We start from the raw sequence: 24299 nt of genomic DNA on the forward strand, positions 1-24299 counted from the left end.
GCCCGGGGCAGAATTTGGGACAGGAGTCTGTCCTGGAGCCGGGGTGACCCGTGGGCCAGGGAACCGCTCCCGGGTGACCACGGTGCAGGCTCAGGCTGTGGGAGGAGGTGGGGGCTGCGAGGGGGGCGCAGGGCAGATGGAGAAGTGACGGAAAGGTGGCTCAAGCTGCGGAAGCGGCAGCCCGGCTGCGGCGGCCCCGGAGCAGCTCTCGGGAGGAGGTGGGTCCCAGGGCAGCTTGGCTGTGGGGACAGAGCCCGGCCAGCGCCGGCGTTGGCTGAGCCGGGCCAGGGAACAAGCACCATCCCCGCGGGCGCTGGACAGCCGGGGTTTGCAGCGGGCGGGAGGAAGGAAGTGGTTGATGCTGAACCGTTGCTTTGCTTGCCGTCCTGCGGACACAGGGAGCACAGGGCTGGCGCGGGTCAGGCTGCAGCGTGCGCTGCACCGGCATTCGCCACCGAGCCTCGTGCACCAAGGGCTGAGGACGGGCGCCCGGGCTGGGGAGGAGGAGGCCAGTTCCCTGCGGTGCTGCTCCGGGTGCGGGGCTGACCCGAGTGCTGGGCTCCCCACGCTCCCCGGGCCGCTGGAGCTGCGCTGGCTCCGAGTCTGGGGCTGCCGCCCGTGTCTGGGGCTGCCGGGCCCTGGCTGCGCAGCTCAGCCCAGGGGCTCGTGGTGCCGCAGCATCGCCCGGGCCAGCAGCCCCATTGCCCCCGCAGCAGGGCCGGTGACCCGCGCAGGGTCGGCCCTGGGGGTGGTGTGGCAGGTCCCGGGGCTCTGTCCCCGCCACCCCTGCCCCGTCTCGCCGTGGGGCGCCGCCGGTTGGGTGGGTCCCCGCAGCACCCGCTGCGCCGTGAGGAAGCGGAGGTTTGCACAAGCCGGTGAGGTACACGTGACCGGGGACCGCGCAGGAGGAACCAGCAGCCGCCCCACGCAGGGTCCTGGTCGCACGGCACAACCGGCCATGGCCCCGTGGCTGCCCACCAAGGAGGAGAAGTATGGCGTGGGTAAGTGCCAACGCGCGGGTGCCGCTGGGCTCCCCGGAGGGTGCAGGGTGGGCGGGATGGTGCCGGCAGCTGGGGTGATGCTGCGGTGGCCCCGTGGCAGCGGGCTGTGTGGGGCGGGTGTTGGCGGCTGGGCGATGGCGGGGGCTGCAGGTGGACGGTGCTGCCGGTGCCGGGCTGGGTGCTGGTGGCGACGTGAGGGGGTGCAGGGTAGGGGCCGGGTCTCGTCACTGCTGGTGCTGGGGGGCCGGTGGGCGCAGGGACGATGGGGATGCCGGCGGAGGCTGCAGGACTGGGGGCAGGTGGCCCAGGGGACATGGGGCTGAGCACGGCAGGGGTCAGCGGGACCACACTGAGCACGCCTGGTGCTGGTGGGGCCGGGAGCTGCGGGGCTGAGCGGGAGGCAGCGCCGGGGCAGGCGCTTGGTGCAGGATCCGGCCCCCGAGCTGTGGGCCTGGGCTGGGCCCGGCTGCTGAAGCGCAGAGGGCTCCCCAGGGGCTGGCTGGCTTGTTAACAGGGCTGGCTGGCTTGTTGACAGGGCTGGCTGGCAGGGACAGTGAGCTCGAGTGGGCTGCTCTCAGGGACGTGTCCTGGGAACCCTGGAGCCACCCCAGGAATGTGCCCCCGGTCCCAGCTGGGGCTTCATTCCCGGCCGCTGCATCGGGGCTGGCAAAGCCCTGGGCAAACCCTGCACCTCCAGCCCAGGGCGCCCGTGCCGACCCCGGCCCATGGGAGCACCCCCCGTATGAGCACCCCCGTACGAGCACCCTCCTGCGCCCCCACTGGCCCGTGCAGCCCTGCACCCTTTCCCGTTTCTGAGGGGCCATTTCCCGCCCCCACCTTGTGCTGCCTGCAGCCCCGGGAGCGAGGGCAGAGCCCCATGGGGACAGCAGCATGGGGAGCGGGGGGACAGCACCGGGATCAGGGTCCCGTCTGGGTGCCTGCCTGTCCCCACGGGTGTCACCAGCCCCGGGAGGGAGCCTGGCCCGGTGGGGCCGGGCGTGGAAGGGGCTGTGGGTAGCGAGTGGGGACTGTAGGGTGGCAGGAGGGTCCCTGGGACCTCAGGGCTCGTGCTGCTGTGGGGTGTGCTGGGGGTTTGAGGAGCCGTGTGGCTCTGGGAGCGTCACAGCGGGGGCTGGCGCTGGGCACAGGGCACGGGGCACAGGGCACAGGCAGTGTCCCCGCTGGGACCCCGGCTGCCGGCGGGGCTGCGGGGACTGTCCCAGGCACAGGGTGCAGCCAGTCCTGGGGCCGAGCCAGGGCTGGCTCCGGCAGACAGAGCCGTCCCTGTCCCCGGGACCAGAAATAGCGGCAGCACTAACCGCAGCGCGGCCGGTGCAGCCCGTGCCGCAGCAGGAAGTGTCTGGGCACCGCGAGCTCCTGCACTCCCCCGACGGCTCCCCCCGCCACCCCTGCCACCCCCTGCCACTGCCACCCCCTGCCACTGCCAACCCTGCCACTGCCAACCCTGCCACCCCCTGCCACTGCCAACCCTGCCATCCTCTGCCACTGCCATCCCCTGCCACTGCCATCCCCTGCCACTGCCACCCCCTGCCACTGCCAACCCTGCCACCCCTGCCACTGCCACCCCCTGCCGCTGCCACCCACCCCCTGCCACTGCCACCGCCACCCCCTGCCGCTGCCACTCCCTGCCACTGGCACCCTGCTGCCCCTGCCAGCTCCCCCTGGGTTTGTGGGGCTGGGACCCCGCACCATCTCTCAGGGCTGAGCAATGGCTGTTGTGGGGCCCTGCTGCCTGTGGGGAGGCTGCAGGGGCTCACTGCCCGGAGAAGGGCACAGGATGAGGGGTCTGGGTGAGGGACCCCGGCTCGCAGCTCCCGGCTCTTCCCGCAGCCCTGTGGAACTTCCCGCGCACCCACGAGCATCACCTCCCGCTGCAGATCGGGGAGACGGTGCACATCCTGCAGGCCTCCGAGGGTAAGGGGGGCCCCGGCTGCACCCCGACACCGCTGGGTGACCCTCCCTCAGCCACGCTGCCGGCGGGCACCCAGCCCTGCCGTGCCGCGGGCTGCTGTCCCCGAGCCCGGCCAACGTGTCCCTGTCCCTCCCTGGCAGGCTGGTACCGCGGGTACTCGCTCCAGAACAGGGCTGTGCGGGTAGGTGACGGGGACCGGCGTGCGGGGGGTCCAAGGATGGCTGGTGGCTTGTCCTGTCCCTGCTGGGGACACGCTGGGCACCCGCAGCATGGCCAGGCTGAGACCCTCAGTCCCAGGACGGGGTCCCCTGGCCGTGCCCCCCCAGGGGCTGTGTCCTGCCCAGCCTGCGGGCACTGACGGCTCCGGCTCCCCCAGGGCATCTTCCCAGCCTCGCTCATCCACCTGAAGGCGGCCGTGGTGCAGCGCAGGGGGTAGGTATCGCAGGGCACGGGGGTGGCCCCATCAGCCCCCCAGTGTGGGGGCTGCGGGGCTGCAGGGCTCCCTGTGCCCCCCCAGGGCCGAGGAGAGCCTGGTTCCTGCCGAGATGCCCATGGTGCAGGAGATCACCACCACGCTGCGCGAGTGGGCCGCCATCTGGAAGCAGCTCTACGTGGTGAGGGCCGGGGGGCCGCGGGCGCTGGGGGGCCACAGGCGCTGGGGTGATGTGGGCGCTGGGGGCCGCGGGCGCTGGGGGGATGCGGGCGCTAGGGGGATGCAGGCGCTGGGGGGCCGCGGGCGCTGGGGGGATGCAGGCGCTGGGGGGCTGCGGGCGCTGGGGGGCTGCGGGCGCTGGGGGGCTGCGGGCGCTGGGGGGATGCGGGCGCTGGGGGGCTGCGGGCGCTGGGGGGATGCAGGCGCTGGGGGGATGCGGGCGCTGGGGGCCGCGGGGCCGCGCAGTGACCTGGTGCAGCACCCGCAGGCGGGGCAGACGGAGCGGTACCGGCAGGTGAAGCAGATGATGTGCGAGCTGATGGAGCGGCGCTCGCAGCTGCTCTCGGGGACGCTGCCCAAGGACGAGCTCTTGCAGCTCAAGAAGGAGGTGACGGGCAAGATTGACTACGGCAACAAGTGAGTGTGGGGACAGGACGGGGGTCTGGGCACCTGCAGCCCAGCGCGGTGCTGAGGGACACTTGGCCTCTCTGCTGTGGTGTCCCTGCCGGCCTGGCTGTCCCTGTGTCACCATCACCCTGGCTGGGTGTCCCTGGGGCACCCTGTGTCCCCGGTGTGCTGGCTGGCTGTCCTGTGGTGGCTGGGGACAGTGGGAGCTGGTGACTGTGAAAGCCATCTGGCCAAGAGCTGTTGGCAGCAAGTCCTGGGTGGGACAGGAGAGCGTCCCCTCGCCAGGGCTCTGCTGGGACCCACTGGGGTCTGTCCGGCACCCTCAGGCCCCATGGGAGCCTGTACCGGGGCCAGTGGGTCCCCCCAGGTGCACAGCCCCGTGTCCCCTGCCCCAGCCTCACCTGTCCCGTCCTCCGCAGGATCCTGGCGCTGGACCTGGTGGTGCGGGACGAGGACGAAAACATCCTGGACCCCGACAGTACCAGCGTCATCAGCCTGTTCCAGGCGCACCACAGGGCTGCGCAGACAGTCACGCAGCGCATCCAGGAGGAGACGGTGAGAGCCAGCACCGCCCCGGCACGCCGACCCCCGTGCCCAGAGCCCGCTGCCCCCGTGTGGCTGTGCCGTGCCGCGGGGCCGCGCCACGGGGCTGCACCGTCTCGTGCCCGCAGAGCCCGCAGCAGAGCGCGCTGGGCTGCAGCGCCCGCCGGGCGGCCTCGCCGTCCCACAGCCTCTACCTCTGCGTGCGCAACTTCGTCTGCAACATCGGGGAGGAGGCGCAGCTCTTCATGGCGCTGTACGACCCCGCCGAGCAGCGCATCATCAGGTGGGCCAGGGTGCGGGGCCCCCATCGCCCCTGCCCAAGCTCGGCTGGTGCCCGTCCTGCTGCTCCCCACAGTGTCCCTGTCCTGGCTCCCTGTGCGGGGACGCCCCTGGGTCTGTCTGTCTGTCCTGACCACCCTGGGCTGCCCATCCTGCCTGCCTGGCTCAGCACATCTCGAGGGGAAGGGCCTGTCCCTTCCGTGGGCTTTTCTCCTCCGGAGGGGAGGGTTTGTCACAGTGTGCAGGGTGTACATGTCCCATGGGACACCCGTGGCTCACAGCCCTGTCCCGTGGGACACCTGTGGCTCGTCCTGCCCGCTGCAGTGTGCCCGACACCCCGTGGCACATCGCGCTGTGCCGTGCCGTGCCGCCCTGCGCAGACCTGCCCGCGGCGGGTGGGAGCCGGCTCGTGGGGCAGCGCGGCCCCGTGCACAGACCCGCGAGCCGACGCGTCCCGCACGCCGCGAGCTGCGTGTCCCGCGGGCAGGGCCGGCTGGCGGTCCCGCTGCCGGGGCGGCCGGGCCGGGCCAGTCCCGTGTCACCGCTGGGGCCACTGCTGGGGCGAGGGGTCCGTGCGGGCGGCTGGCAGAGGCAGGTGTGTGAACCGGGGCCGAGCAGCACCCTGCCCGTGGCCGGAGCCTCCAGCCCCGTTGTGGTGTTTCCCCTGGGCCGCAGCCGCTGCCCGTGGGGCCCGGGGGCACGCTGAGCTCCCGCCCTGCCGTGGCGGTGCCTGGCCCTGCCGGGGCTCCTCACCCCTCGCCTCCCCTGCAGCGAGAACTACGTGATCCGCTGGGCCAGCACCGGCGTCCCCCAGGACATCGAGCTGCTCAACAACCTCAAGGCCGTCTTCACGGTGAGCGCAGCCCTGGGGCGCTCCCCAGCGCCGCCTGGGTCTGCTCCCTGCTGCCTGCCAACGTGCCCCCAGCGTTTCGGGTGCACCCAGCACCATGCACAGGACCCTGGGCCTCGCCACAGCCCCCCGAGCAGCCAAACCCCGCTGCTGCCCGCTGCTTTCCTCCCTGCTGCCTGTTTCCCACGTGTTCCCAGCCCTGCAGCTGCGGCACAGCCCCCCGTGCTGGCACTGGGATGGGGGCACCTGCCCTGGAGCTGCCCCAGAAGCCCCCGCTCCGGCTCAGGGTGTGTGGGGCAGTTGGGGTGCCTGTGCCCCGTCTTGGCACCGTCCCTGCCCACAGCCGGCTCAGGGCCCTGGCGGCGGGCAGGAGCCGGCGCAGGCAGCGCAGGCAGCTCTGCTGAGCCAGCCGTTTTCCCGCTGTGCCAGCAGAGCCGAGCTGACCCTCAGGACGGCCCAAGCGGAGCCATCGATATACAGATGAGCTGGGAAAATCGATGCTAATGAGCAGCATCAGCACTTCCAGCCCCCGCAGCCCAGCTCCCCCGGCTCTCGCCCAGTTCTGACCCCTGCCCGCTGTTGGCGGCGGCCGCGTGGCCCCGTGCACCGCGGCGTGGCCCCGCGCACCACGGCGTGGCCCCGTGCACCGCGGTGTGGCCCCGTGCACCGCGGCGTGGCCCTGTGCACCGCGGCATGGCCCCGTGCACCGCGGCGTGGCCCTGCCCTGTGCCACAACCCCGTGCCACAGCGCCAGGGTGGCCCCTGTGGGACCCGGCTCCCATGGGGTGCCTCAAACTGGGGTGCGTGGCCAACCCCCGAGCCCCACGCTGTGTCAGAGCTGTCCCCTCCCAGGTGACGTGTCCCCCCGGCCATGCTGGCTGCCGCTGGCTGCCCCGTGGGGCCATCGGTCCCCAGCAGCCCCAGCATTGTCCCTGTCCCTTGGGTCAGGCTGCTGGGCTGGCCGAGGCACATCGCACGCGGTGCCGCCGGCTCACGCGGCCCCTGACCCTCAGGACCTGGGCAGCACAGACCTGAAGCGGGAGCGGCTGTTCCTGGTGTGCCAGATCATCCGCGTGGGACGCATGGACCTGCGGGACAGCTTCAGCCGCAAGCTCAGCACGGGGCTGCGGCGCCCCTTCGGCATCTCCGGTGAGCGCGCGGCGCGCGGGTGCAGAGGACAGACCCCGCTGTCTGCACCGGCACCCCAGCACCCGCCTCCTGCCTGCCGGGGTCGGGGGGCTCCCTGCATGGGGATGTGGGGGTTCAGGGCTGCTCCTGCCCCTGCCAGGCACCCCCATCCCGACACAGACGCCGACCCCACTGCCATGGCTGTTTGCCCCGTCCCCCACACTCGATGCCCCGTGTCCCCATCCCACACAGCCCCTGGTCCTGCTCTGGGCATTGATCCCCATCGGGTGGCTGCGCTAGGAAATTATTGATCTTACTTGGCTAATTAGCGTGCGCTGGGACCTCAGCCGCAGAGAAGTTACCAGGTGAATTACCAGCGTATCGGTGGCTGATTGGGCTCCGAGCTGAGCGTGTTCCTGTGGAGGGGACAGACAGAGGGACTGTCCTGGTGCCTGTTCTGCAGTGACCTGTCTGTCCTGCACCGAACCCCCTGTCTGTCCTGCACCAAACCCCCGGCCCTGGGTGGTGGAGGGTTCTGGATATGGCTTGTTTTGGCCCAAATCTGCCCCAGAGCTCCGAGGTCACCTGTGGTGACAGTCTCAGTGGTGGCTGCACCGTGTCTGTGCCGTTCCCCAGAGGTGCGCAGCTGGAGGGACATGGTGCTGTCCCCAGCAGCCAGGGGAGTGCTGGTTGAGGAGGGGGAGCCAGGGTGGGCTTGGGGCTGCCGAGGTGTTCCGCAGCGGGACCCTGCACCGTGCCGGGGCTGGTGCTGCCGAGGTGTTCCGCAGCGGGACCCTGCACCGTGCCGGGGCTGGGGCTGCCGAGGTGTTCCGCAGCGGGACCCTGCACCGTGCCGGGGCTGGTGCTGCCACAGCTCCCTGCAGCGTCCCTGTGCGTGAGCTGTGCCTGGTGCCAGGTCGTCACCATGGTGCTGTGTGGGTGCCAGGTTCCTCCTGCCAAAAGCCCCGAGCAGCTCGGAGTGTCTGTGGGTGGCAGAGGGGTCTCGGTGGGGCAGGACGACCCCCCACAGGGCACAGACCAGAGCACAGCAGGGTCAGAGCTGGGGACGCGGGCACAGCGGTGGCTGCAGGGTGGGACAAAACTGTCCTGGGTGCTGGTCCCTGGAGGATTCGGCATGAAGGGCCCTGGGCTGGGGGTGCCGGGGCCCCTGGCATCTCCCCCACGCTGCCGCCTCTGTGCCGCAGTGATGGACATCACGGACATCACCAAGGGCAAGTGCGAGAGCGACGAGGACAAGCAGCACTTCATCCCCGTGCACCTGTGAGTCCCGGGGGGAGAAGGCGGCGGGGGCCGCGGGCGGGGGCCGCGGGGGGGGCCTGCGGGCGGGGGGCGCAGTGCTCTGCGGGCCTGGCTGGCCCGGGGACATCGGCTGCAAGGGGGGCAAGATGTACCGGGATGAAAGAGAAAGGATTTTTCCTTTAAACGTGGCTTTGCAAAGGGACCGTGGATCCCTGGGACACGGTGTCACCAGGGCCAGACCCCAGAGCAGAGGAGGTGTTTCTGTGGGCAGGGCCGCGCTCAGGGTACCCGAGCCCTGTGGAGCTCTGTCCCCTCGGCACATGGCGCTGGGGTCCCAGGGCTGCGGTGGATGGGGACGGGCCGAGAGCTGGGCTGTTCAGCTGGAGGAGAGAAGCTCCTGGGACACCTTATTGCAGCCTTTCCCGACTTAAAAGGGGCTGATAAGAGAGATGGGGACAGACTTTTGAGCAGGGTCTGTTGTGATAGGACAAGGGGTGATGGTTTAAACTAAAGGAGGGAGATTCAGGTGGGACATGAGGAAGGAATTGTTGCCCTGAGGGTGGTGAGAGCCTGGGCAGGTACCCAGAGAGGTGGTGGCTGAACCATCCCTGAGACATCCCAGGCCAGGCTGGACGGGGTCTGAGCAACCTGAGCTGGTGCAGATGTCCCTGTCATGGCAGGGGGGGCACTGGGGGGCTGGGGAGGTCCCTCCAACACAAACCATCTGTGGTTCTGTGATGCCATCCTGCTGGGCTCCCTGTGCCGGCTCCCTGTGCCGGGCACCCTGTGCCGGCTCCCTGTGCCGGCTCCCTGTGCCGGCTCCCTGTGCCGGGCTCCCTGTGCCGGCTCCCTGTGCCGGCTCCCTGTGCCGGCTCCCTGTGCCGGCTCCCTGTGCCGGGCTCCCTGTGCCGGCTCCCTGTGCCGGGCTCCCTGTGCCGGGCTCCCTGTGCCGGGCTCCCTGTGCCGGCTCCCTGTGCCGGGCTCCCTGTGCCGGGTTCCTGTGCCGGGCACCCTGTGCTGGCTCCCTGTGCCGGGCACCCTGTGCCAGGCTCCCTGTGCCGGGCTCCCTGTGCCGGCTCCCTGTGCCGGGCTCCCTGTGCCGGCTCCCTGTGCCGGGCTCCCTGTGCCGGCTCCCTGTGCCGGGCACCCTGTGCCAGGCTCCCTGTGCCGGGCTCCCTGTGCCGGCTCCCTGTGCCGGGCACCCTGTGCTGGCTCCCTGTGCCGGCTCCCTGTGCCGGCTCCCTGTGCCGGCTCCCTGTGCTGGGGTCGGTGGCAGCCGCGGGAGCAGCCGTGGGGTCCCCGTGTGTGTGAGCTCCCCCGAATCACCCGCTCTGGTGTCTGCAGGGCAGCTGGTGACAACGATTTTCTTCACAACATGATCAAGAAGGCAGTGGAGGGGAAGGACATCAACCACAAGGGGCAAGGTAGAGGCCCTGGCACATCCCGCATTTCCCTGCGGCTGGTGCTGGCGCTGGGGGCCAGGCAGCCCCTGGCCCCACTCTGGGCCCCCTCGTGTTGCTCCTCGCGGGGTCTGGGGGCTCCTGACCGGCCCTGGGCCCCTCCTGCTGCCCCTGGCTCCTGTCCGCTGTCACCCAAAGCTGCTGCGGCTGCAGGGGTGTGAGGTGACCCCGGGCGCAGCCGGGGCTCACCGTGCTGATTGCCCGGCCGTCGGGATCGTAGCGGGACGGGGTGGCGAGAGGAGGCACGTGTGGCACAGCCCAAGCCACACTGGTGGCTCCATGGGGACGACGTCTCTGTCCCTGCAGGGTTCTGGGTGTCCCTGAAGATGCTGTGGGGTGACCTGAGCCAGGTGCGGAAGGACCACCCCCACCTGGTGGACCGCAGCACGGTGGTGGCACGCAAGCTGGGCTACCCGGAGGTCATCATGCCAGGCAAGCGGGGTGGCACGCTGGGCCGCCCAGGGTGGTCTCTGGGGGTGTCAGCGTGGGGGCAAGGGGGTCCCGCTGCTGACGGGGCTGTACCCGCAGGGGACGTCAGGAACGACATCTACCTGACGCTGGTGCAGGGCGAGTTCGACAAGGGGAGCAAGAAGACGCAGAAGAACGTGGAGGTGACGGTGTGCGTCTGCGACGAGTCGGGCGGCGTGCTGCAGGTACGGCGGGCGCTGGGTCGGCCCGGCTGGCTGTCCCCCTTGTCACCCACTGCGGCAGAGGCAGCAGCACCGGTGCCAGCAGGAACGGCTGGAGCAGCCCCTGTGGCTGCTGGAGCAGCCCCTGTGGCTACTGGAGCCCCTGAAGCTGCCCTTCAGAAAAAAGAACTGGGAAGGCGGTGGGAAGGGACAGAAAGTCCCCTCCCCTGGGGACATGCAGCCCCTGGCCACCCCGAGGCCGCGGCTCAGCCCCGGTTCCCCCCAGCACCGGCTGTTGCCCCGTCTCTCCAGGTGTCCGCTCTCCCTTCCAGCACCGTTCCCGCCGTTCCCAGGGCACAGGCTGCGCTGCTGCGGGTCCCGCGGGGTGGGGCACAGCCCCCACCTCCCTGGCAGGGCCCGTCCCACGGGGCAGCCGAGCGGGACCCTGCCCCGGGGACGCGTGTCCGTCACCGGCTCCCTTGGCAGCGGGACAAGGCCTGGGGGGGTGCAGGGGACAGGGGGGGACGGGGACCCTCTCGCACCCCCTTGGCGCCTGGCTGGGGAGGGACAGTTGGAAAGATGTCCCCGCGCGGGCCGGTTGCTGTGAAGCGGCCCCTGTGCTGGAGTTCAGGTGGGGACAGCGGCTCGGGGGCTGGAGCGTGCGGGGTGCCCCGGGAGGGGGGACACGGAGATCCTCAGCCCTTGGAGTCCGTCTGATCTGACCATGGTCCGTCTCTGCTGCCGTTGCTCTCCCTGCAGAACGTGATTTACCACGGCGCGGGGGACAGGCCGTCGAGCGAGTACCGCTCCGTGGTGTACTACCAGCAGCGGCACCAGCGCTGGATGGAGACGGTGAAGGTCTGTGCCAGCCCCGGGGCGTGGGGCGGCTGGGACTGGGGTGGGACCCCCAGCCCGTGTCCCTCACGGGACGGAGCCGCCGCGGGGCACATCCCGGCAGGGCTGAAGTGCCCGGCTCGAGGGCATGGGAGGTGCTGCGGGTGTCACTGCCTGACCCGTGACGGGGACCAGGTGACCACAGCAGGGACGCGACGTCCCCTGGGTCACTGTGTCACCGCTGGTGCCCCTGCATCGCTCCTGCCCCACCACGGGCTCAGGCACGCGCCAGCAGCCCTGCACAGACACCTGTGGCACCAGCGCAGCCACGTTAATGGAAAGGAAAGCGCGTGGGGTTGGATGTATCAGCTGGCAGCTCAGCGCAGGGGCCCGGGTCGGGCGGGTGGCTCAGCCCGCACCCCCCCTCCTCACACGGCCCCGCTCTCACTCAGATCGCTGTTCCCATCGAGGACGTCCACAAGACCCACCTGAGATTCACCTTCCGGCATCGCTCCTCCAGTGACTGTAAGTGTCTGCTCAGCTCTTCCCCAGCAGCTCCTGGCCGGGCTGCGCTGGAGCAGGGCTGCGGGAATGCGGGGCTGCGCTGGAGCGGGGCTGCGGGAATGCGGGGCTGCGGGAATGCGGGGCTGCGGGGCTGCGGGAATGCGGGGCCGTGAGCAGCCCCCCCCAGCACTGTGCGGGGTACGTGGAGTGCTGCGCTCATGTGTGGGGGGCAGGCGGCTGGCCCCGCGCTGCTCCGGCCCCGCTGCTCGTGGGAGCAGCAGAGCCCTGGGACACCGTGACCTCCAGCAGCAGCTGCTGCCCGGGGGCTGTGTCTGTGCCCGGCTCCCTGAGCCCCTGCTCTGCATCCCAGCCCTCTGCTCTGCATCCCAGACCCTCTGCTCTGCACCTCAGCCCCCTGCTCTGCATCCCAGACCCGCACCCTGCATCCCTGAGCTCCTGCTCTGCATCCCGGCCCCCTGCTCTGCATCCCGGCCCTCTGCTCTGCATCCCAGACCCACACCCTGCATCCCAGAGCCCCTGCTCTGCATCCCAGACCCACACCCCACACCCTGGGCTGCAGTGCCACAGGCTGCACCGTTGCAGCTCTGAACCCCCACACGATGGGACATGGTGTGGCATGTCCTCCAGTGCAGGGACCTTTGCCGGGGCCACTGCGGGGACCTGCAGCTGCTGCTGGGTGGCCTGATTTTGTGCCAGCCAAACCCTGCCAGCCCCAAGCCCTGCCTGTCCCCGGCTGTGCCAGCCCCACGCCCCTCTGTCCCCGCAGCAGTGTCTCTGGTGGCCCCAGCCTGGGCAGCACACGCAGGGGCTGGCAGCTCCTCCATCGCTGCCATCTGTCCCCTCTCCCCATCTGAGGTTCCCAAACGGCTGCAGCAGCTTTTCCCCAGTGCCGGGGGTCCCACTGCCGGGGACACAGCCCGTGGGCTCCGGGACAAGAACCACCATTTCCCCGCAGCTGCTGCGGCTGTGCTGCTGTTCCCTGGCCGTGCGGTGCAGCCTCGGGCTCCTCCTGTGCCGTGTCACCTCACCCTGTGTTTGTCCCCCCAGCCAAGGACAAGAGCGAGCGGATCTTCTCCATGGCCTTCGTGAAGCTGATGCGCCCGGACGGCACGACGCTGCGCGACGGGGAGCACGACCTGGTTCTGTACAAGGTGCGGGAAGGCAGAGCCCCTGGCGCGGGGAGGCTGCGGGGTGGGCTCCCAGCCCCCGCCAGAGCCACCGTGCTGGTGACACGTCCCCAAGGTCCCCGAGGCTTCCCGGTCCCTCCCTCCCCCCGGTCCGTTCTGTCCTTGGTGATGGGGGCTCCTGCCACTGCTCCCAGCACATGGCATCTCGGATCTCCACGTGACTCCTTTGCGAATGACAAGTTTTGTTTAGACAATGGTAACTTAAATGGAGCTGACTTGGGAGGGAACGTCCCCGTGGAGATATTTGCTGCGCTTTACCTGACCTCACCAGGCTTCCTCCACCTAAAAGCCCTCGCTTTTTCTTTGAGAGCAGAGAACGCAGGGAGGGAAAATTCAGTGTTTGGGAAAAATGCAGTCAGCTGTGAGGCTGGAGTGTGACAGCCCCTGTGGCCGCGCTGTCCCCTCGCCCCGTGTCCCCTCTCCCGGCGGGCGGCTCTGCCAGGGCAGCGGGAGGCGCGAGCGGGTGCCCCGCACGGGCGAGCTCAGGCTCGGCGCGTCGGCTCCGCTGCAGCGTTCGCCACCAGCACGGAGCTCGAGCTCCCGGGGGCCGCTGTCCCCCCTCGCTCCCGGGCTGCTCTGCATTTAGCTGGAGTTCCTCTGATTTTCCTGCTGTTCCTGGTGCCGTGACCCGTTCCTCGAGGCTGACCCACCTCCCTCCCAACGCCGCCACCTTTGTGGGCGAGCAGGTCTGCTCCCGGCTGCTGTGGCAGCTGCGCAGCCCGCTGCGCGCTCCCCGGGGCTCCATGGAGGAGTTCCTGCTCTTCATCGCCTCCTCTTCATCACTTCCTCTTATTGACTCCTCTTCATCGCCGCGGTTCCCTCCTGGCCCCCCATGCTGTTTCTGCAGCCGTGGGATCTCCCCGCGGGGTGGCTGCTGCCAGGGCACCGTTGTCCTGCGTCGCAGGGACGTGTGGTGGGTGTGACATGATGACACCCAGGGTGCTCCCGCCCCACACTCCTGTAGCTGCCCCGCAGGGGCTGAGTGTCTGTCTGTCTGTCCCGGGCTGTCCCATCCGCCTCCTGCCCCGGGCAGCACCGGCTGTCCCCGAGCTGTCCCGGCGCTGCCGTTCCCGTTGCTCACGTCCCGCTCTCGTGACACCGCCGTCCCTCCCGCAGGGACCCGCGGTGCCCGGCCGGCCCGGGATGGGACAGAGCTGCGTATTCCCTCCCCGGCAGCTCCTGTGCCTTTGAAATCGTTACTGGGTCCCTCCTGCTGGTGTTTCTGGGCAGAACACCCGGACTCTTGGGACACTGCCGTGGCCTGCAGAGCTGCAGGCACAGTCCCGGCTCTCCGGGACCGTCCCCTCGCAGCCGGTGCTGCGGCAGGAGCAGCTCGCGGCTGTGCCGGTGCCGCCAGGGCAGCGCGGTCGCACCCTGCGCTCCCCCTGCTGCTGTGGCTTCTCCTCAAAGGGCTGTCGCTGCCCTCGCTGAACCGTCACGTTCCCTGGTGGCAGCGGTGACAGCCACGTGCGCCGCTTTGTCCTCACCCCGGCCGACTCCTGCTCTTCCTGGCAAGCACCGCGGCTTGATCCTGGAAGTCAGAAGCTATTTCATCTTTGTATCTGTTTGCCAGAGGAATGTGAATGAGGAGCTTTTAGCTCCTCAGACCTCTTGATCTCGCGCTGGTCAGGCAACGTCTGAAGCGCAGCGGGTTCACCCTGCGAGGGCTCCGTGCCCCCGGGGCCTCCCGCGTGGGGGCTGCGCGCCGCGGGGAAGCCAGCAGCAAACAGTGCGTGACCTCCACCCGCCCCTGGGCGGGGGATTCCATCGTGCGGGGGGATTCCATCGTGCGGGGGGATTCCATCGTGCGGGGCTGCCGGCAGGACGGGTGCTCCGCGGGCTGCCGGGCTGCGAGCCGGCACTGCTGAGCCGGCAGCCGCACGCTGTGCCCGCCCTCGCGCGTCCCCCGGCCCGGACACCCCCACACCCCAGTGTCGCCAGCGAGCAACGAAGGGTCTTTAGAAAGTCACCCAGTGGGTCCTCCTGGCTGTAACGTCACCTTAATTCTTCTATTTCAGAGTAGGGGACACAAAGAAATGGGCTCTTTTGTGCCGTGGAGGGAGCCCGGTGTGCCCGCGCGGGCAGGCGATGCCCCATCGGGCTGGTGTCAGTGATGCTGTGGGACTGCGCTGGCCACCTGCCCGTGTCCTGCCCGTGTCCACGTGCTCAGCCATGTGTTCTGTTCCCGGTGCTGCCGCCTGGCCCCAGCTCCTCTGTGTCACCGGCCTCCCCCCAGCTCCTCTGTGTCACCGGCCTCCCCCCAGCTCCTCTGTGTCACCAGCCTCCCCCCAGCTCCTCTGTGTCACCGGCCTCCCCCCAGCTCCTCTGTGTCACCAGCCTCCCCCCAGCTCCTCTGTGTCACCGGCCTCCCCCCAGCTCCTCTGTGTCACCGGCCTCCCCCCAGCTCCTCTGTGTCACCGGCCTCCCCCCGGCTCCTCTGTGTCACCGGCCTCCCCGTGCCTTTCCCCTGCCGGTTCCCGTGCCCTCCGTGTGGGCTCTGCTGGGTCCGTGTCTCTCCGGGCCGGCTGTCCCTGTGTTCCCGCGGAGTCCCGCAGGGAGCAGCCCTGGTGGGTGCTCGGAGCTCCGCAGCGCAGGCAGCAGTTCCCCGCCCGGCTCCGTGTCCCAGTGTCTCCCGTGAGCCCGAGGTCCCCAGCTGTCAGGATGCCGTCAGTGGGAGCCACCGGCTCCGCTGCCCTCTGTGTCCTGCCCCGTTCTGCACAGCCGAGTCCCTGCAGGGGCCTTGACGTGGGGTCAGCACCGAGCACAGGGGCTCTGTGCGGGGGGGGTCCGGGCTGTTCTGCCCGGTGCCAGCCCCTCTGCCTTGCAGGGTGACAGCAGGAGGATGGAGGACGCCAGCGCGTACCTGTCCCTGCCCTCGGTGAGGAACGTGCCCGAGCCGAAGCTCCTGTCCGGCTCCTCGTTCCGCGTGAGCGGGGCCACGCCGGGCCTGACGGTGTCGGCGCGGGACAGCTTCCAGATCTCCACGCTCGTCTGCTCCACCAAGCTGACCCAGAACGGTGAGTGCCGGCTCTGCAGGGCCGGCAGCAGGGCCATGTGTCCCACACCGCGGCGTCCGGCCCCGGGCTGCTCCGCTCCCGGCAGCGGCTCTGCGGCTGCCGCCTCCGGCGCTGCCAGCGCTGTGCGACACGGTGCCGCTGTGGGACACGGTGCCGCTGTGGGACACGGTGCTGCTGTGGGACATGGTGACGGTGCTGCTGTGGGACACGGTGCTGCTATGGGACATGCTGACAGTGCTGCTGTGGGACACGGTGCCGCTGTGGGATATGGTGACGGTGCCGCTGTGGGATATGGTGACAGTGCTGCTGTGGGACACGGTGACGGTGCCGCTGTGGGACACGGTGCCGCTGTGGGATGTGGTGACGGTGCCGCTGTGGGATATGGTGACGGTGCCGCTGTGGGATATGGTGACAGTGCTGCTGTGGGACACGGTGACGGTGCCGCTGTGGGACACGGTGCCGCTGTGGGATGTGGTGACAGTGCCACTGTGGGACACGGTGACAGTGCTGCTGTGGGACACGGTGACGGTGCCGCTGTGGGACACGGTGCCGCTGTGGGATGTGGTGACAGTGCCACTGTGGGACACGGTGACAGTGCTGCTGTGGGACACGGTGACGGTGCCACTGTGGGACACAGTGCTGCTGTGGGATGTGGTGACAGTGCCGCTGTGGGACACGGTGACAGTGCTGCTGTGGGACACGGTGCCGCTGTGGGACACGGTGCTGGTGCTGCTGTGGGATGTGGTGGCAGTGCCGCTGTGGGACACGGTGATGGTGCAGCTGTGGGACATGGTGCTTTGGTGGCCTGTGTCCCCTGGGGAGGGGCGGTACTGGGCAGGGACGCCTGTGGCTGGGACACCGCTGTCCTGCCTCCTCTGCCCTGCCCGCGGGCCAGCGGTCTGGGTCACTGTTCCTGCCCTGTGCCACCGCCACCACCTGCCCTGTGCCACCGCCGCCACCTGCCCTGTGCCACCGCCGCCACCTGTCCTGTGCCACCGCTGCCACCTGCCCTGTGCCACCGCCGCCGTCTGCCCTGTGCCACCGCCGCCATCTGCCCTGTGCCACCGCTGCCGTCTGCCCTGTGCCACCGCCGCCATCTGCCCTGTGCCACCGCTGCCGTCTGCCCTGTGCCACTGCTGCCGTCTGCCCTGTGCCACCGCCGCCACCTGTCCTGTGCCACCGCTGCCATCTGCCCTGTGCCACCGCTGCCGTCTGTCCTGTGCCACTGCCGCCGTCTGCCCTGTGCCACCGCCGCCACCTGCCCTGTGCCACCGCCGCCACCTGTCCTGTGCCACCGCTGCCGTCTGTCCTGTGCCACTGCCGCCGTCTGCCCTGTGCCACCGCCACCACCTGCCCTGTGCCACCGCCGCCACCTGCCCTGTGCCACTGCCGCCACCTGCCCTGTGCCACTGCCGCCACCTGCCCTGTGCCACCGCCGCCACCTGCCCTGTGCCACCGCCGCCGTCTGTCCTGTGCCACCGCCACCACCTGCCCTGTGCCACCGCCGCCGTCTGTCCTGTGCCACCGCCACCACCTGCCCTGTGCCACCGCCGCCGTCTGTCCTGTGCCACCGCCACCACCTGCCCTGTGCCACCGCCACCACCTGCCCTGTGCCACCGCTGCCGTCTGCCCTGTGCCACCGCCACTGTCTGCCCTGTGCCACCGCCGCCGTCTGTCCTGTGCCACCGCCACCACCTGCCCTGTGCCACCGCCGCTACCTGTCCTGTGCCACCGCCGCCATCTGCCCTGTGCCACTGCTGCCATCTGTCCTGTGCCACCGCCACTGTCTGCCCTGTGCCATGCCGCTCTGGCGCACTGAGGTTTGCTGCCAGCTCTGATTGCGTGTCGCTGGGTCGATAGCTCGGGGCTTAACTGGGAGAGCTGCTCTTTTCTCCTCTTTCATTGGGGTTTTCCAGCTTCTCTGTCTCCCGAGCCTCCTGCGTTCCAGCAGGTCAGTGCTGCGGGTGTGGGAGTGAGGAGGAGCAGTCGCAGGCTGCCTGCGGGTGCTCCCCGCGCCGGGTGCGCAGCTGCTGCCGGGGCCGCGGGTGCTCAGCAGGGCCTTGGCCGCCCGGACTCTGCAGATGGGGATGGGTCTGGTCCTGCCCCGCGGCTGGAGCTGCTGGACGAGCTGCTGGGTGCTCTGTGACCGTCCTCGGCCGTGCAGCCGGGGCGGCAGTGGCGCTCCTGTTCCACACCCGTTCTCAGTGCTCCGGCTCCAGCGCCGGGCACTTTGTGCAGCTCATCGCAGCCGAGAGCGCACGAGCCTCCTCGGCACAGGCGCAGCAGCGTTTGCAGATGCGTTTTGCACTGTACAGAATGTTCTGGGAGGTGGCAGAACCAAGACAAGTTGGCAGCCTTGGCAACTGCTGGCATTACCAAACGTTTCCCCGCGGGGCTGGCAGGGAGCAGTGGTGACATGAATGCCCGGCGGTGACGCCTCCATCTGCCGGGAGTGCTGGGTGCTGCCAGGAGCACCGGTGGCACTGGCACCGGGACAGGGGACGGGCAGTGGGACAATGGGTTCCCCTGTCCAGCAGCTCCTCTGCGAGGCCAACAGACACAAACTCTGTGTCCAGCTGGTGCTGGAGCGCAGTGACACAGCTGGGGACACAGCGGTCCTGGCGCAGGGCTCGGGGACACCGCAGCCCTGTGGCTGGGGACACAGCGCACTGCGACCCCTCCCTGCTGAGGTCTGGGGCCTCTGCGGCTCAGCGCGAGCCGGGCTGGGCTATGGCTGCTGCATTAACTCCCTCCCTGCGGCAGCAGCAGCGCGGTTACAGCTTCTGCAGACCAGCCCCTCTCCCGCCGGGCTTTGTCTTTCCTGGTACGAGGTCAGGGAGCTCTCGGGGCCCAGCAGCCGCTGTGCGGGGCCGGGGGTTCTGGCTGCTCCTGGCACAATGCGCGAGGGTCGCTCAGTCGCGCTGGGTGTTCGGTCACAACAGGCGCTCGCCCTGTGCCCGCCCTGCGCGGGGCCAGCAGCGGGGATCCCCTTGTCCCCGGGGACGGGGCCTGGGGGCCGGTGGGTCGGGCGGCGGCTGAGGCCGAGCTGAGTGTCCCGTCCTCCCGCCCAGTGAACCTGCTGGGGCTGCTCAAGTGGCGCTCGCAGCCCAGCCTGCTCGCCGGGAACCTCCAGAACCTGATGCACGTGGACGGCGGGGAGGTCATCAAGGTACAGCAGCCCTTCCCCTCCACCGCCTCCCTCCCCGCTCCCACCCTCGCCTGCCGCCCGTGTCCCCGCGTGGCTGCTCCCTGGGGACACAGCGCTGCGAAAGTTCCTGGGGACGTGTTGGCACGATGCTGAGAGTGAATGCTTGAGCCCTCACGTCCTCTTGTCTCCCGCAGTTCCTCCAGGACACGCTGGACGCCTTGTTCTCCATCATGATGGAGAATTCGGACACAGATGTCTATGACACGCTTGTGTTCGACGCCCTGGTAAGCAGGACCTGCGTCCCTGCGAGGGCAGAGCGCGGGTCTGACCCGCCGGAGCCCAGGGCGGGTGCAGGATGGGCCCCGGGGCGGTTTCAGATGGGGTCACTGCTCTGACCCCCGAGCTGTGCTCAGGGCCCGCAGCCCCCGGCTCCACCGCGGTGCCTCGGGTCGGCAGAGCCCGGCTGACCCCACGCAGGGCAGGGCTGTGGCTGATGGGGACACTGTCCCTGCAGGGGGCAATTCCAGCAAGGGCCAAGGGTGCTTCTCTTGCAGCGAGACAGGAGCAGCCCCCGCGACGGCCCCGGGCAGGGCCGGGGTTGTGGTGACTCCCCTGGGACATCGGGGTCGGTGACCGGACGAGCTCTGTGCAAACTGCCCATGAGATTCCTGGGGCCGTGGGGCTCGTTTGGGGCTCTTGTCCTTGGAGCTCTGTCCGTCCCGGCGGGCTGGGCGGGCGTGCGGGGGCTCGGGGGTCCCAGCAGCCTCACGAGGGGCCGGTGCTGCTCTGGCCACCCGGCTGTCCCAGGTGTCCCGCCCGCGCTGAGCGTGTCCCTGCTGCTCCCCAGGTCTTCATCGTGGGGCTGGTGGCTGATAGTAAGTTCCAGCATTTCAACGCCGTCCTGGAGGCCTATATCCGCCAGCACTTCAGCGCCACACTGGCCTACAAGTGTGTGCGGGCACAGGGGACGGGGAGATGGGGCTGGGCCGTGGGTGCGGGGAGGGACAGGGCTGGGATGGGGCTGGAGCCTGGGCCGTGCCTGGCGGGAGAGCAGCTCGGCTCAGCGCCTGCGCCGAGGCTGCTCAGCCAACCCCGGCCACGCGTGTCCCCGTCCTGCCCAGCCCTGCCCATGTGTCCCCGTCCTGCCCAGCCCTGGCCATGTGTCCCCATTCTGCCCAGCCCTGCCCATGTGTCCCCGTCCTGCCCAGCCCTGCCCATGTGTCCCCATCCTGCCCAGCCCTGGCCACCCGTGTCCCCATTCTGCCCAGCCCTGCCCATGTGTCCCTGTCCTGCCCAGCCCTGGCCATGTGTCCCCGTCCTGCCCAGCCCTGCCCATGTGTCCCCGTCCTGCCCAGCCCTGCCCATGTGTCCCCATTCTGCCCAGCCTTGGCCACCCGTGTCCCCGTCCTGCCCAGCCCTGGCCATGTGTCCCCGTCCTGCCCAGCCCTGGCCATGTGTCCCCATTCTGCCCAGCCTTGGCCACCCGTGTCCCCGTCCTGCCCAGCCCTGGCCATGTGTCCCCGTCCTGCCCAGCCCTGGCCATGTGTCCCTGTCCTGGCCCTGTGTCCCTGTCCTGCCCAGCCCTGCCCATGTGTCCCCGTCCCGCAGGAAGCTGCTCTCGGTGCTCACGCAGTACGTGGAGCGTGCGAGCCGCGGGGAGCCCTGCGAGCCGCTCCTGCGCACCTTCAAGGCCCTGGAGTACGTGTTCAAGTTCATCGTCCGCTCCCGGCGCCTCTTTGCCCAGTAAGTGCTGGCGATGGTTTGCACCGGTCTGGTGCCGCGCTCTGCCGGGTGCTGTGCCAGCCCCTGGGGAGGGAGAGGAAGGGTCCCGGGGGTCCCTGTGCCGCAGGAGCGGTGTTGGTGCTGACTGTTGGCCCCGGGGATGCGGCACTGGCACCTCCACCTGCCTGGAGCCGGTGCCGGCTGCGCGGGTCAGGTGTGGCACCCAGGGTGGCGCCCCGGCTCCCCGCACACTGCAGGCATGAGCTTTGGGGTCCCTTCAGCCCAAACCACCCTGTGGTCCTGCGATATGCCGGGTGAGGGGTGGGAGCCTCGATGGCTCCTTGTTGCTGCTGAGGATAAGGTCAAGGTCCCCCCGGTATCTCCAGACCCCTCCCCAGACCTGGTTTCATTTGTTCCCTGTGGTTTCGAGGTTCCCATCCTAATCCGAGTGACGGGACAGATGAGGCTCCCCGGGCAGGCGCGGCTGAGCCCGGCTGTGCCGCTGCGCTCAAAACCGAAAGCACAACCAGCGGCCTTATCAGAAATAGCCAGTTGCGTTCCCCTTTCGTTCCCCGTACGCGGCACCGAAAGCCGAAGCGGCGCTGGAGAGGCGGGAGGAGGGTCCCTGTGCTGCGGCCGTGCCAGCCCGTGCTGGGAGCGGCGCGGTCGCCCTGTGCGGGGGCTGCGGTTTGGCCGGTGGGGTGATCCCGGGGTGGCACTTGCGGAGGTGCCGGTGTCCCCGCGGGGCCCCGTGTGCGGTGCGGGGCTGTGTGGGGGTCCTGGCACCCCTGGGGGCGCTCAGACCTCGCTGTCCCCGCCTTGTCTTTGCTGTCCGGCTTTGGGTCCGCCGGCGCTCCCCGAGCAGCCGGCGCGTCCCCCCGTCGCTCGCACTGTGGCCCCGGGGCCGCGTCACGGCCGGGCGGCCGCTCCAGCCCGGCTGCTCTGGCGCTGACCGAGGTTTCTGCCTCCTCGCCACGGGAGAAGACAGAGCAGACTGCCCGGCCTATGGAACTCCTGGCAGAGAAAACATTACATGGCACATTTGCAAACGGTCCTGTGAATTATTTTGCTCTGGAATTAAGACATCCCTGAAGACATTTAGTGTTTTTATTCATCTTCCCTTTATCTTAGCGATCTTAACACTGCAATAACACGGGCTCCTCAGATCTCCTGAATACTTTAAAGAGTGCTGCAATTTGTACACAGTCTGTAATTAGAAGACTTAGATTGTAATTCTGATAAGTTGCTGCAGATCGCTGTATCTATGTGGTTGTGTGCGGTACCGCGGGGGTCAGCTCCGGCCGCGGTGCGGGGGTCCCGGGGGCTGCGGGGACGGTGGCCCCGGCGCCCGGCCCGTGTGGCCGCGGTGTGGGGACGGGGCTCCCGGTGCCCTCCTGCCCTGGGGGCTGGGGCAGCCGGGTTTGGTGAGACGGTGGGTGACGTGACCTCCCGCTCGCGCTTCCTCCCTGCAGTTCCTCCGGCCGCTTCTGCTTTTTGGCTGCCACCGCGGGGACAAACTTCTCCTGGAAGTGCTCGTTGTCACCTCGGGGCTCGCCCCGCCAGGTCGTGCTCTCTGATGTGTGGGGGGAGCTGGTGTCACTCGCTGTCACCATTGTCGCCATTGTCTCCCCACAGCCGCCTGCCCCACAGCTCGCAGCCCCCCCGGGCTCTGCCACGGCCACCTCGTCCCCTCTCCTGTGCCCTGGCAAGGACTGTCCCCTTGCCCCCCAGCCAGACACTTGTGCCACCGGGACCCCAGAGCTGCTGGCTGTCCCCGTGGCCCTTTCTGCAGGACTTTGCCAGGGTCCCTGAAGGCTGTCACCGCTCCGGTGGCAGCGCCGGGGCTCCCGGGCAGTGCGTCCCTTCCTGAGGGAGCCCCGTCCAGCACGGCTCCATCGCAGCCTGTGCCAATCTGCTCTGTGAGCTGGGCGGGGGATTTCTCCTGCCTCTTTGCCATGGCTGCTGGCGGGGTTCCCGTGCCAGGGTTCCCGTGCCAGGATTCCCGTGCCGCGGCTCGAGCGCGGGACAGGTGGGAGCAGCCGCTGTGCTGGCAGCGCGGAGGCGCCGGGCTCCAGGATGGGCTCTGCTGGGCAGTTCTCCCAACGACCCTCCAGACCAAGGGCTGGTGACGAACTGAAGACCGCGCTGACCCCCGTCCGCTGCAGCAGCGCGAGCCAGCCCTGAGCTTGGCCTGACCGAGCTGCGCCCTGAGCGCTTTACCCTGCTCTGGTTTGAGTCATCGCACGGTTCGTGTCAGAAATCAGTGCTGACGGTGTGTCTTACAGCGGTTAAAACAGTGTGTTGTGCTCCTGCGTGCCCTCGTTACGACAGAACTAGAGTTTTGTAGGCGGGAGTTTAGGGGGGTGAGTTTGGAACTCCCCGCAGCGAGTTGTGGGCGCTAGGCCCAGCTGTGGCAAATGGTCACGGAGCACAGTGAACTGGCCGGCGGGTGACACGGCGGTGCCGGGCGGGCGCGGCGGCAGCGCGGTGACTCTGGCTGTTGCAGGCTGTACGAGGGCAAGGAGACGGCCGAGTTCCAGTGCTCGCTGCAGCGGTTCTTCCTGGCCCTGAACCAGCTGATGGAGTCCCCGCTGGAGGGTCCCACGCTGCTGTCCCAGGTACGGCAGGGCCGGGGTGCAGGGGTCGGCGCTGCTGTGGGGGGGCCGGGCAGCGGGAGCGATGCCCTTTGCACTGCGGGTCCCTGCGCACGGCTGCGTCCTTTGCTGGCAGCGGTGTCGAGCTCCTCCAGCCGCCGGTGTGACGGTGCCGGTGGCAGCCGAACGTGACCCACGGAGCCTCGTGCAGTCGGTGCCAGGAGGCGGAGCCGGTGCCGGGGCCGGTCGGTGTCACTTTGGCGCTGTGCAGGGTGCAGATGGGCCGCACTCTGCGGGGACCGCGGCTGCAGGCCGGGACATGCACAGGGGCAGCCGGAGCTCCTGCGTTGTGTTATTTCACGGCATTCTTAGATAATTCCTTATAAATTAACCTGGTGCTGGTGCTGCTGGTGCCGGTGCCAGGTCTGCGCAGCCCGGGGCGCTTCCTCCCGGGAGCAGCAGAGCGTGCAGCGGGATCCCGGCTGCCGAGCGGGGGCTGTCCCGGTGCAAACCGCCTCTCTGGCTGCGGTCACGGGGAGCAGCAGAGCCCGAAGCTTTGGGCAGCCCCGCGCTGTTTCCTCCAGGGAAACGTCCCCCGGGGCTCGTCCCGGGGCCGCTGGGGCGCGGGCAGGTTCGGTGCTGGCACACGCGGCGCCGGCTGCGGTGTCGGGCGGCCGCGGGACACGGTCCCGTCCGTCTGTGAGCACTGGGGCTCAGACCTCTCACCAGGTCACCGGTGGCGGCTCCTGGAGGTGGCAGGAAGGGGACGGGTTCCGTCAGAGCAGGGTGGCATCAGGTGGCTTCTTGTTGACCTCCCTGGTCACTTTTGCTCCTCGCCTCCCGACTCTAACGTCCTCAGTTTTGCGGCATTCGTGTGTTTGGTGTTTCTGAGCGTGGCTTTGTGCTCGGCCGCGTCGCGGTGCGCGGTGTCACCTCACCCCAAGCGTGGTGTCAGCCGGGTGTCCCTCGCCGTCCCCTCGGCGCTCGCCGCTGGCTCTGCCGCTCCGCGGTGTCACGGTGATGGGGTTTTTCTGCCACGTCACCTGCAAAGGGTTTCAGTGAGGACAGGGTGCCCAGATGGAATTAACCGGTGTGGAAGTGAGAATCACAAAATGGTCTTAAAAGCAAG

The 24299-nt window shown here is 69.5% G+C and overlaps 1 protein-coding gene across 4 annotated transcripts in view; it reads left to right on the top strand.

The window, feature by feature from the left end:
• Positions 1-631: 631 nt before the first annotated feature.
• Positions 632-24299, top strand: part of LOC309438906 (dedicator of cytokinesis protein 2-like) — a 63640-nt gene continuing 39972 nt past the window's right edge. For 3 of the 4 annotated variants that reach the window (XM_082050886.1, XM_082050888.1, XM_082050889.1), the window contains exons 1-23: positions 632-1001; positions 2853-2936; positions 3075-3115; positions 3311-3366; positions 3452-3548; positions 3846-4003; positions 4414-4549; positions 4666-4820; positions 5588-5669; positions 6680-6815; positions 8000-8075; positions 9399-9478; positions 9821-9946; positions 10043-10167; positions 10903-11001; positions 11430-11502; positions 12550-12653; positions 15517-15706; positions 18778-18875; positions 19049-19138; positions 19702-19802; positions 20463-20597; positions 23083-23194. In XM_082050886.1, the coding sequence (XP_081907012.1) occupies positions 959-1001; positions 2853-2936; positions 3075-3115; positions 3311-3366; positions 3452-3548; positions 3846-4003; positions 4414-4549; positions 4666-4820; positions 5588-5669; positions 6680-6815; positions 8000-8075; positions 9399-9478; positions 9821-9946; positions 10043-10167; positions 10903-11001; positions 11430-11502; positions 12550-12653; positions 15517-15706; positions 18778-18875; positions 19049-19138; positions 19702-19802; positions 20463-20597; positions 23083-23194 (2397 nt within the window). In that variant the 5' untranslated portion in view covers positions 632-958. The remainder of the gene's footprint in view (positions 1002-2852; positions 2937-3074; positions 3116-3310; positions 3367-3451; positions 3549-3845; positions 4004-4413; positions 4550-4665; positions 4821-5587; positions 5670-6679; positions 6816-7999; positions 8076-9398; positions 9479-9820; positions 9947-10042; positions 10168-10902; positions 11002-11429; positions 11503-12549; positions 12654-15516; positions 15707-18777; positions 18876-19048; positions 19139-19701; positions 19803-20462; positions 20598-23082; positions 23195-24299) is intronic. The other variant, XM_082050887.1, reaches the window with a different exon arrangement.

The sequence above is a fragment of the Streptopelia decaocto genome, assembly GCF_964273445.1.
Source record: "Streptopelia decaocto genome assembly, chromosome: 4".
NCBI classification, from domain to species: domain Eukaryota; kingdom Metazoa; phylum Chordata; class Aves; order Columbiformes; family Columbidae; genus Streptopelia; species Streptopelia decaocto.